A 12287-nucleotide genomic window follows, 5' to 3' on the forward strand; every position below is an offset into this window, starting at 1 on the left:
TAGCACACCTTTTAAACAGAAAAAAAAAAGATTTTCGTTCATTTTACACATTGCCTCTGTCACTGAAAATCTATTGTAGTATTTAACATACTGGCTAAAATGTGTACATTGAGATTTTAGAAATATGGCTTATAGGACAAATGGCATACAATGGGGTTTGAATATTCCAAGGTCTGTTAAAGAGGTTCAAGTTTGGACATGTAATAGCATTATAGTGCAAGTGCTAAAAGTAACTTTTAGTTAGTCAGTACTATAGACAATGAATGTTTCATGTCAGTGAAAGGAAGAGAAGATGAAATTTTCATCCATGCTTTGAGAATGGAGAAGGATCTCTAAGAGGCTCCTGATCAGAAATTAAATTTCAAAATTATTTTTATAGTGATTTTTATAGTTGTGTAGAAATAGTCTAACTGTTTCAAACTACTGCCACCAGCACATGATACCAGATTTCAATAAGATGAATTTTGCCCTGCCAACTTTTGGAGCTGTGGTGCCACTTCTGAGGTTATAGTTTATTGTTGGAACATAACATGGTTGAAGAGGCCTGAAAAGCCAAAGCAATGTTTACATTAATACTCTAACTCTGATTATTTTTATGAAACATAAATGGGTTTTAACAGCTGCCATCCATCAAGTCCAGTTTTATTTGATTTTTGTCTTAATGTCAAGTACCAATGCCATTAATGATAAGGCAATGTAAACAGAAAACATGACAAAAGTTTGAAAATAAATGGAGAGATACGAGTTCTCAAGTATGAGGAGAAATTAAAGGTTCAAAAGCCATTAAGGGATAGAAAGTGCAGCTTTGTGCAATGTCTGTACAATGAGCAGTGAATAAGAAATATAAGGAACAACAACACAATGCTCATCTTGCAAGCACTGGCAATAATAATTCTAAATCAGACTCAGACAATTCCATCATTAGAGATTTGAGCTGCTGAAAGCGGGTTAATATGCTAAAGACATGACTTTAAAAGCTAAACATAAAATCTATATTAGGTAAGCAAAAGAATAAAATCCTGAGGCCTTAATTATAACGGTGGGGTGATCTGTTTTACCTTCTTCGACCACAGATCCCATTCACCAGATTCACTGATCATGAATTCAAAAATGGTCTGATCCTCCTGTGGGCTGGGCATGTCCAACAAAACTGGATGGTTTCTGAGGAACACCTCCATCTTTGATCGATCATCCAGTTCCAGAAGCGCTCCCACAGACCACATCAGAGCAAACACAAACAGACGGCTAATGTGATCTGCAGATAAGTGCTTCTCCTCTCCGGCTGACAGTAGGCCCTGGAAGGCAAGTGTCAACATCTTAACACACACAGACCACATCAGATTAAACACAGACAGACAGACAGTATGAGCCGTTGTTAAGCGTTTCTTCTCTCCTGCAGACAGCAGGGCTCTGGAAGGCAACAGTCAACATCTTAACATATTTCAAGCAATGAATATATTCATTTGTTCTGTCAGAATACATGTCCCATTTTCCTCAGAAACCTCTCAATATATCAAAACGGCAGTATTGATCAAAATTCTATAACTCCTATAACTCTGGTTTATCCTAGGCTTAACAGTGAGAAGATTTTGTACCTACACCTTACTTAAAATGCTACAGCATCCCTACAACATATTTTACTAAATCTTCAAGAACTCAACAGCATATGTCAGAGCTAGGCTGTTAAGGGGTATTAAATGTCAAAAGCAATGTAATCAATGTAGAATCTAGAATCAACTGCTGTGGTAAGTTATTGACCACTTGATCCAGCAATGATTCCATATGTTATGATTCTAGAAACCAGACTAAAGTACTTCATACACATTGGTGCTACTTAAGTAAGAGCACAGTTATTGGGCAATGACTTTCTCTAAAAGGTGAGTTGGAAATGAGATTCAAATCGAAAATGTCACATGACTCATGACTGTTTTTTAAAGGAAAGAAAAAATTAAAAAATAACCTGGGAACATAGTCCAGGCTGAGTGGTAAATTATTTACATTTAGTAATGGATCCCTAATCACTGATGATGCAGAAGTAATTTAGATGGGATAGAGACATGTACACGTTGTCGATTTAGAGAAGAAAATCACATCATTACAAGCAATCAGACTGAATTTCTCAGAGTGTTTTTGAAATATGAGGACTTCAGACTGCTTGTCATTAGAACCGTTAGTAAAACATAATAGATATTTACAGTGGCCAACATGAGCACACATGTAAGCACTACAAACTGTCATACTCAACCTAATAAAACTCAAGGAGTATATGTTTTGTTGTGAGGGTTCACTAGACTGATGATTTTATGCCCTCATCGCTAAGAATTTCACAGTGCAAAGCAATATTCTGGCATATGATTATCTTGTACAGGAGTAGGTTATCTATTGGAGGTGTTTGGTTTGGGTGTAAATCACTCTTGATGGTATACTTGATTTGCAAGGTATTAATGTTAATGTATTAAGTTTTGCATTACTGGGTGCCAAAATTGTATATGAACATGAGCTTACACAGGACCAGAAATTGAAATTAAACTGTGTTTACTGCCAAAACCCACAGCTGAGAAATACATTCATGAAATGAACAGTAGTAGGGAGTTTTATTTCATGGAATTAAGGGCATTAGCTAATGACCACAGAGAAAATAAGTTTGGTCATGTTTCAAGTGCATTCACTTACTCTTTATGCATTAACTTTACTGACCTTGGTAACGTTAGACTTCTTCATTTTAACAGTTGGTAGTAAGACAAATTTACAGGGACTTATACTAACAAGATGTTCAACTGGTGCTTCCTGAGGCTCCTGATGCAACTAACTTCCTGATTCTCAACTGATTAAATAAGTGAATCCAAAGAGGGCAAACACACTGCACTATGATGCCATTATACCGTCCATCTAGCTGCCTCCAACAACCCTACAGAGCTTCTCCAGAAAAGCTATGCAGTAGTCCTCCAAGCCCTTCCGATGTCACTTCTTCAGCAAAACTATCTAAGGTTAATGTAGCACTCCTTGGGTGACTTGCACCTTCATCTCGTCTATGAGTGTGTTCACTCTGTGCCATCAGTGTTTAATCCCATCACTATGTGCTCTCACAGAAACCAGGTGTAATTATGGACTTACCTGTAAAAGGTCAATGGTCTGTTTGATGTACATGCATTCCAGGAGCTGCATTTTTGGGTAAATTGCAGTGGAAGCAAAGCTCATCAGGTCCTGTAGAAACATAAATGTTAAATTACGAACTGAGGAAGATACAGCCTGGAGGTCAAACATTTTATGTAGGGGATGGATCTAAAATAAAGATTTAAAAAAATTTTAATGACGGAATGAAACAAGAGAATAATTGCTTTTTATAGATATTCCTTCATACAGTCAGCAGTTTAGCATGCACAGCAGAATGAATCAAAGCAGTCTATGCAGATGTTTAGACCCAAAAGTCTCCAATTCCTATAGCCAAGAGGTCTGTCCCACCCAGTAAATACCCACTGAGCAGTCTGCTGAAAATGTTTTATTACATTCTACTTTAATCTGTGAGAAATCTATGACGGTTACACTAATGTATAGGCCTGATGTTTTTCTGCAGTGGATTTGCTGTGTTTCTCAACTGCCAGTGGGGTAATGAGAAACTAATAAGGAGAATTCCTACAATAAAGAAACTCAAACAGAAATAGGGAAATAATTCAAATGGAAACATCTGTCAATTTTGATAAGTTCTATCTGTGCATTCCAGCCCTTTAAACAATTTTGAAATAATAGTGGACTAGTTGATAGTCATTATCTAATTCACTCTTGCTCAATCAGGGTATTTGTTGGTAATTTATCACAAATTATTATGATATCCACATTCAATGAATTTGATGTCACAGTCATATGAGCAGACTTCAGAGAAAATAAGGAATTCCAGTAAACAAAATGTTCAGTGAGTGATTAGCACTCACATCTTCAGTAGGTATCTCAGAATAGAAGCTTTATTTGAAGCAAATTCATGAAGCATATTAAAATCGATATATGCATACTTGTATGTTTGCTCGAGGGCATTCTATAAGCTCCACATGTGTACTTAAAAGTGTAAAATATATATTTATATTTTGGTACCATTAGCAAGCAAACAAATGCAACATGTTTAGTCTTACTTTGTAACTGACCTATTTCCAAATTATCCGTTCAGGATACACTATCTGCCACTGGCCTAAATATGTATTTTAGAAATAAAGCAACCTTAAAGAAAAGGTCAAGGTTGTTAAAAAGGGTGAGTATAATCTGGTAACTCAAGATGATATCCTTGTATAGTTTTTTTTTTTTGAAGAAGAAGAGTAATAGACCCCTACAGGTACGACTCACTCTAATAAAGAACTTATCAGTTAAAAGAATTTACAATAGTTTGTCAAATTGTAATTTAAAATTCTTAGTTATATATCAAATAATCAGTTATCATGTTGCTATGACTGAATGATAATGTCAATATAAATTATAACAATAACAAAAACATTTTGGTCCAGAGAATATAAACTTGACAAATGCTGGAAGTGTTCCAGATCTGCAGTTAGTGATCTTTAATATTTTCAACTGGAGATTGTATGCCGACAACACATTTGATGAAACAGATTTTCTATTTTTTAGAATAACCTGATCCAAAATTAAGCAGATACAGTACACAGTACATACAGTACATTGTATTCCTGTTGCTGCATGTCCTTATCTTAAAAGACACTACTTACTTAATCTTAAAAAGACATTACTAATACTTACCTGGTAGATGGAATTAAAACAGCTCAGAAGTAGTTCTGCCTGTGATGTTGGAATTTTGTTTAGCCAAGCCTGCAGGATGGGCTTCCAGTCTAGTACAGAGGAGCTCATAAAGACCATGCCATTGCGGGACACTGTGGCTGGAGATGCATTATCTATGTTGTGAGGCTCAAACACTACTTTACAGTTTGGAGACATTGGGATGCGGTCTCCATTAGCCAAGGTAAGGGTCTTATTGTCATCTAAGACTGAGTTGAGGTTTTCGATCCAGACCGCATCTACTGGACCATCCAGAACAATCCATATATATTCCCCCTAAAAAAACATTCCAATCATAATATTTTTTTAACAGCTGTGCATCAAGAAACTGACATGTCATGAATATGAAATAAAGACATTGGTGTACTCTAAATAACTACACCTAGAACTCTCATGCTTAATCAAATTAATTAGCCTGATCGTTTTATTACCTTTTTTGCTTTCAGAGTCTTTCTCCACAGAGTGGAGAACACTCCATCTGTCCAGTCATTTGTGGCTACATCTAGCATGCCAAACATCTGGGAAGCTGTGATGGCTTTTGGGTTCATTCTCATTTCTTTGTGAGGAGTGCCACATTCCGTCATGGCCTTCAGCAGAGTGTGAATGCAGGTGGTCTTCCCTGTTCCACTGGGACCAAGAGTCATCATACCTGGCAATGTACATTCAGTAGCCTATTGAGATTTGAGGTTTGAGTATTTGCCAAATTTCAGTTTGGTTTCTGTTTTAATCAAACTTTTTACATTATACCAAACATCTGAAAATTTAATTCTAAGGGATAAATAAGTTGAAAATGGTAGTGATAAAATGGTAGTGAAATATATAAAATAAGAAACATTTAGGATACGGACTAATAATAGATTGAGTTAATGAGTTTCAGTTTAGGTTTCCCTTTTTACATGCATAATTGGCAGTATACAAAGGACATGTAAAATGTGAAAATATTAAAGGTTTTTATTTTACTTATTGATCGTTTCCCTCATATTAAAAATGACAGTCATTTTTAATTAACTTGAATTTGTTACTTGTTTTAGTTTGATCCATTTAAAAAAATAATGATCTTTTTGGACAAATAAAATTATGTAAAAATAAAAACAATGTATGAAAAATGAATCTTGGTGAAATTAAGGCTCACAAAGGAAAAATATAAAAGTCATAAGACATTATAAAGATTGGTACAGTCCACAGCACAGTGGTGGTTGCAAAAAACAGAAAAAGGATCATAAACAAAACAAAGAGTTATTACAAATTAAAATACATTTAAATGCAAAAATATTTTCTTGCTAAACCTATGAATGAATGAATGAATGAATGAATGAATGAATGAATGAAGTTATATTTATATAACACCTTTCGAGGAACCCAAGGTCACTTTACAATTGACACACAGCTTTTTTCATCAAGTGACATGGTAGTAAGAAGCGGCGGCCAATCGTGCACAGCAAACTCTAAACTGCAAACCTCAGCCCCCTGGGAGACACACACAGTTGTCCACCAGAAATCAGGTGCATGGAGGGAAGAGAGAACAGCACCCAGGACACCAACACCATCCACTATTGGGCATGCAGACACACAATCATTCACACACAACTTTTATAAGGGTAGACACACTGGTTATGCCAACCCTGGAGGAAACCCATACAGACTACAATGGCGGAGTTGTAGAGGCTTGAGGAAACATATTAGGAAGAGATGTAGTGCTCTTTCCTGAGGCTAGGCTTAAGTTTAGGCGACTGGCACTCGTGCACTGGGTCAGCAGCAGTCACAACTTACCATGCCTCACTCGTTGTGTCTCATAGAGCTGCACCAGTTTGAGCATCCATGGCTGGTGTGCAATGAGACCAGCCTCCTGGGCTTGTTTTTGAATAGCTGCCTCCAGCTCAGGGTAACCAGCTTTATCCAGACTGATCCCCGGGAACAAATCATTAATCAGACTCATGAACAGAGGCTCATCCTCATCCACCTGTATAATAGGGACAGAAATTAGGAAAATTTGTAATACAATTGTTGCTGTCTCTTGCTAATGCAATTCATCTTTAATGATCATTTGCTGAAATAACAGATATGCTTACAAGACAGGTATGCATTCTCCGACATGTTTTTTTTAAAACATTTTTGAAAAGAAGGCAACTAGGCAAGCTTTGACCATCATTTACTGCACAGCAAACTACACTTCTGAATTGTGCTTGAAAATCTTTGTAGGAAACAGAATTTGAGTGGCCTTTTATGACTTAGCGCTGAGAAAAGTGCCTTGGCTCTTAGAGCCCTGCTAATATTAATGCTACATAATTTTCTGCATAGTATGCCAGAATATTTGTCTATTTTGCCTTTTGTACTTATAGCCATTTTTACTTTACTTATAGTCACTATTTTTACTTTACACTTTTAGAAATGGATACAAGCATCAAAGGTAAAGTGCAAAGTAAAACATGAAGTCATTTGGATCTTTTGCTATGCCCATTTCAGCAATGGGGAAAAAATATCATAACATACCTGCAAAGTCTGAATATGAAGTTAAAATGTGACTGACCTTTCATACAACATAGCTAGCTCACTAATAAAAAGATTACCTTGTCAGCAGCTCAACTTTTATTTTTTTACTCTGGACTATGTGGAACATGCTGCATTAATAATAATTGCAGTACTCCTGTTTACTCTTAGCTAACATTGCAGAAAAAGCAGAACAAAGCAGAATGTTGCAATATAGCTAGCTAACCTAAACTAATCTAAAAAGTGAGCCCCGCTCCATACAATCAGTCTGTGAGTCAGCATGTGCCCCAGAATGGTGCCCTCCAGAAAAGAAGAAAATGTTTCAGACCTAAGAAAACTGCTAAGGAACGCTTGTCATTTATGTGGGCAGACTGTAGGCATACTCTCCTCCCCTTATTCACCACTCTGCCTACACTTGGAACTCTAGGGCAATCTGATACTCCATGACTAATATCAGGTATACCAGGACTTCCTGTTTTGGCTGGCAGTAAGTAGCCAGATAGATATGTATGTGGCAAGACAAATGCCCTTCCTCCAGAGTGACACAATGGCTGCTTCGGTACATTCCACAAACACCTCAGGGCTCAGAGAAAGTTCAAATGGGAGAACAAGATATTCATGCCCTGAAACGTGAAAATCAGAACCTTTTGTGAGCAGAGTAAATGGGGATGTGAAAGTATGCATCTTGTAAGTTGATGGATATTAATCAATCACCCTGTCATACTAATCACAGAAGAGCTACATTAATCTGAATTTTTTGAGGTGCCTATTCAGAGCATGCAGATCCAGGATAGATCTTAAATCTGCTTCCTTTTTTGGAACCAGTAAATGCCTCATAAGAAGGAAGGGTGGCTCCTCTGCAACAGCTAGTAGGAGCTGGTGTGTTGAAATAGGGGTTTCTGGTGACTACGCAGAGGGGTGTACTTCTAGTGAGATGCTGAAATGAATGCTTGAAAGAAAACCACCTGTATACTACCTACTTATCTAGCTAGCTAGCAAATTACATGATTAGTGGTAGAACAACTTTGTGCATCACTAACTTGCTAATTACCTGGCTAACTATTGGTTTGATAGTTACTGTACAACACTGAAGCTCCTTGTGCACATGTTACATGTTTCAACAAAATGATCAACTGGGGTGTAAATATCTTCAGTTTACTTGTACTAGAAAATGAACAATGGATCCTACCAGTTTGGACAGATTCATGTCACGCAGCACCCTCATGACAACAAAGGTCTCTGACTCAGATGGATTGGATCGCTTCACTGCTCCCAGAGTTCTCAACACTGATAGAATGTTGCGCAGTCCAAAGTCATAGTGGACCTATGAAGACAGAGATCAGAGAGCATATACTACATATTAACTTTACAGTTTGTATGCTCCAAACAGACATAATGTCATGAATATAACTCCACAGTGGCCTTGCTGGCATCTAGATTTTTTTTCTTTCTTCCAATTTGTTAGAGATTACATTATTGTAACCTCTACTGGTTTTTTAGTTTATCCCATTAAGATAAGATTTCTTTAAAATTTTGAATAGTGTTTTTATTTCCATGGTAAAAAGAGAATACTTAATTTAGGTGACAAGTTCAATATTTTGGATGTAACAATGAAAACAACAGATAAGCACTGAGTCCTATTCCCTACAAACAAGCTTTTCCAATAAACCCTGAAAATGGAAACAGCTTTCAGTCAGTTCCAAGCTGTGCTGGACAGAGACTTCACAATATAGCAGATAACAAGTTGAGATCACTTATTCTATAGAGTTACTTACCTGTTTGGACAGCTGCTCTTCACACAGTTTGTAGAGGGTATAAAACTTGCGGCTGAGCACTTGGTTGTCTCTGAAGCCAGCACTAGCGAGTTTCACTCTCATAATGATGGCTCTGTCTGGTACCATCATGGCTACTGTGCGGAACTGTATCTTCAGGTTCTCAGGCAGCTCCTGTCGTCCAGCATATCCTGGATTCTGTTATATGACATAAAATGACAACAAAATGAGGCCTTATTTGTCAATACTTTGGTTTCTATAGTGTAGTGCAAACATGGAGGCCCCCACATGGCATCAGCTATCTTTCAAATAGATTTTAGTACAGAAACTCAACATCCAGGCCACTAGGAGTCAGTATAATGTTTCATAATGTTTAGATGAATCATTTGAAAATGATTATTGCTCTTTTAAGTTTTTATAAGAATAGTTACAAAATCAACAAGAAAATAAAAATACAGGTGAGAGCAGTTTTTAAAATGTTATCTGAACACCTTTATCCAGCAGGACTACCTGTAGTATTAACATTGTGAAATTTAACTGGAGCACAGTAGGCTACCATTTTCTGAATCTATGTCCTAGCCTCATAAACATTTCTGGATAACAATAAGAAAAGTTTTCATATTCAGTCAGGAGTTTGGAGTTAGTGAATACTGTTTTAATGACACTTTTAGAATCTAAACACATATTCTGAAAAGGAATATTCTAAAATACCTTATACATAAGATATAACTTAGTAACTTAAATATAAATTGTCTCTGGCTTTTGCACAGTACTGCATATTTACTTTTAGTCAGGTTTTGTTTTAGTCTAGTTTTAATAGAAACAGTCATTAAAATGTGCACTAACCATAGTTAAGAATATGCCAAACTCTTTGTCCATGTCTACCACATCTCCATCAGTGAAAATGAACTGAGACTTTTTGTTCTTTTTGCACTGCAGGACAATGTAGATCTGCTGTGCAGCCACTGACAACACAGGCAGCTCAATGCGGTTAAACTCGTCGAAGCAGCCCCATGCACCAGATTGCGCCAGTCCTTTTACAAAAATGACAATTTTTAATGACACATCATAAGAAATTACGTTAATGAAAAATGCAAAAACGGATACAAAAATAGGCACAGGAATTTTTAAAAAACCATTTGGTCAATTGAGACCTCTATCTTAGCATAAAGGATTCAGATTTCTTTATTGATTTCAACAAATTATTTGTCAAAAGCCTGGATGCTCTGGCCTTAATGTGGAGGGCACAAAGAATTGTCCTGCTTGTATAATTACTGCACATTTCCCCCCATATTAAAAATTATGAAGGTAATTAAGTTGTATCTGTCATGGATCTGTCAAGGTCGAATACTGCGAATGAAGAAAGGGCTTTCCAAGATTCCAATCAGCTGTCTGTTTAATTCCTAGACCAGTGATAACTTGGATATTTTGCACTTCAGGGATTTTAACTAGGAGTTAAAAATGAACTAAAAAAAAAAAAAAAAAAAAAAAAAAAGAAACAGTAGGGAACTAAATTACTTGCAACAGTTCCAAATGTAAGGTGCAAATGTAAGCCACACCCCATGATCTAATTACAAAGTTAGGTTAAGTTCTGATCAAAAACATGTCTTGAGGAAATGCATTATAAAATCAATGCAATACATTGAGTCCGTCTCTCCTGTATCAGTAGCTAGCTAACTAGCTTCTTGACCATCACTATCAATGTTGGCAATTTAGTTTTTTGCTGTTCAAAGGTTGTCAACGCCTGCTCCAGTTTTTTTCAGCAGAGTATACTTTTCAATGAAGACATCTCTTGGCTCTTGCTGTTGTGGTACTGAGAGCAATGACTGATATATATTTTGACCAGTAGTTGCATAAAGGGCATTTACATGAATCGCTGACATTTTTGGAAATTTAGACATGTCAGCCAGTCCCAAAAAGAGGACATGTCCAGGAAAAAGATGATGTATGGTCACCCAAAGGAAAAGTGACACACTATACCTTTGTAAATGCGACCAAGGCCTCGGTAGTCCATCTGATCAGAGCAATTGAACACCACCACATATTTGCCGAGGCAACGGCCCATATCTTTAGTTGTTTCAGTCTTTCCTGTTCCTGCTGGCCCTGCTGGTGCCCCACCCATACTCATACCTAGTGCCTGGGCCAAGGTGATGTAACATCTGGAAGAATATTACACCATTGAATGAAATCTGAATATACAAAAGGAAAACTGGGAACAGTCATGGGCCTTTCCCTAGCTATGCATGCCAGGTGCTCCAACTCCCATATATTACACCTGCTGCCAATTACTGGCTCATCATCAGACCATTTAAAATCCATTTCCATGGCATAGTAATCTTACATTACATTTCTATTTTCAGCATTTGGCAGATGCACTTATCCACTTGCACAAGTTGTGCAGCACAACTTGGACCTTCTCTCATGCAATCCACTTTACTAAGCCTTGCATACATTACACAGCTTTCATTATAGGGTCTTTCTCTTGAGTGCATTGCAATCTTGCATACTATACTCAATACTGTACTCAAAGTTTATTGCAATTCTGTTGTGGGTGCAGCATCTTTATTTATCTTGACTTTATCATTGCTAGCACTCAGTTGCTCTAGATAAGAGCATCTGCCAAATTGTGTAAATTGTAAATGTAAAAAGTATAACAGACCAAATGTATGGCAACTTGTTCATTTTTATGTGAAAAGGCCAGCTTTTTACATAACAGTTTCCTTCACCACATTTGCCCTCAAGCAGGCAAGAACTATAGCTCGGGGCAGAGTGAAAGGTTAGATTAGTTCTTAAAAACTTACACTGTTACCTGTAATATTCGAATATACAAAATATGTATGCTCAAATATCCAAAGTAATATTTAGCTTCAGTTTACAGCTAACAAAGTACTAAATTGTGCACATAAAAGAAAATAATACAACAATAATGTAATGCCAAGCATGAATGCATATGTGGCTCCTTACCTGTCTGTGAGAGGGGTAATGACCAGTCTGTCAGTGCAACCTAGATATTCATTGCAATAATCAAACTCCACATCAGTGATCTGAATAAAGCATCTGTCTGTGTCTTCTAGAAAGTAGAAGCGTGACTGCTTCTGCCACTCAAAGTCTGCTGTTGATCGGATGCTCATTCTTACCTATAAACATAGCAGTGGAAAAGTCAGTCAGTCAAATGTATTCACATAGCACTTTTTGCAACTGCCATTGTCACAAATCAGATTTAAACATGTCCAAGTCCAAGCTCCTAGTGAG

At 36.9% G+C, this 12287-nt stretch overlaps 1 protein-coding gene across 6 annotated transcripts in view; it reads right to left on the minus strand.

The window, feature by feature from the left end:
- dnah5l (dynein, axonemal, heavy chain 5 like) overlaps nucleotides 1-12287 on the minus strand; it is a 69330-nt gene that overhangs the window by 23643 nt on the left and 33400 nt on the right. For all 6 annotated transcript variants that reach the window (XM_081695794.1, XM_081695795.1, XM_081695796.1 and 3 more), the window contains 10 exons: nucleotides 12000-12172; nucleotides 11016-11194; nucleotides 9882-10069; nucleotides 9039-9233; nucleotides 8453-8587; nucleotides 6547-6736; nucleotides 5208-5425; nucleotides 4741-5052; nucleotides 3115-3204; nucleotides 1059-1295 (listed from right to left, as the gene is read on the minus strand). In XM_081695794.1, the coding sequence (XP_081551920.1) occupies nucleotides 1059-1295; nucleotides 3115-3204; nucleotides 4741-5052; nucleotides 5208-5425; nucleotides 6547-6736; nucleotides 8453-8587; nucleotides 9039-9233; nucleotides 9882-10069; nucleotides 11016-11194; nucleotides 12000-12172 (1917 nt within the window). The remainder of the gene's footprint in view (nucleotides 1-1058; nucleotides 1296-3114; nucleotides 3205-4740; nucleotides 5053-5207; nucleotides 5426-6546; nucleotides 6737-8452; nucleotides 8588-9038; nucleotides 9234-9881; nucleotides 10070-11015; nucleotides 11195-11999; nucleotides 12173-12287) is intronic.

This window comes from Electrophorus electricus, chromosome 14 (assembly GCF_041902795.1).
Source record: "Electrophorus electricus isolate QZ-2024a chromosome 14, ASM4190279v1, whole genome shotgun sequence".
Taxonomy (NCBI): domain Eukaryota; kingdom Metazoa; phylum Chordata; class Actinopteri; order Gymnotiformes; family Gymnotidae; genus Electrophorus; species Electrophorus electricus.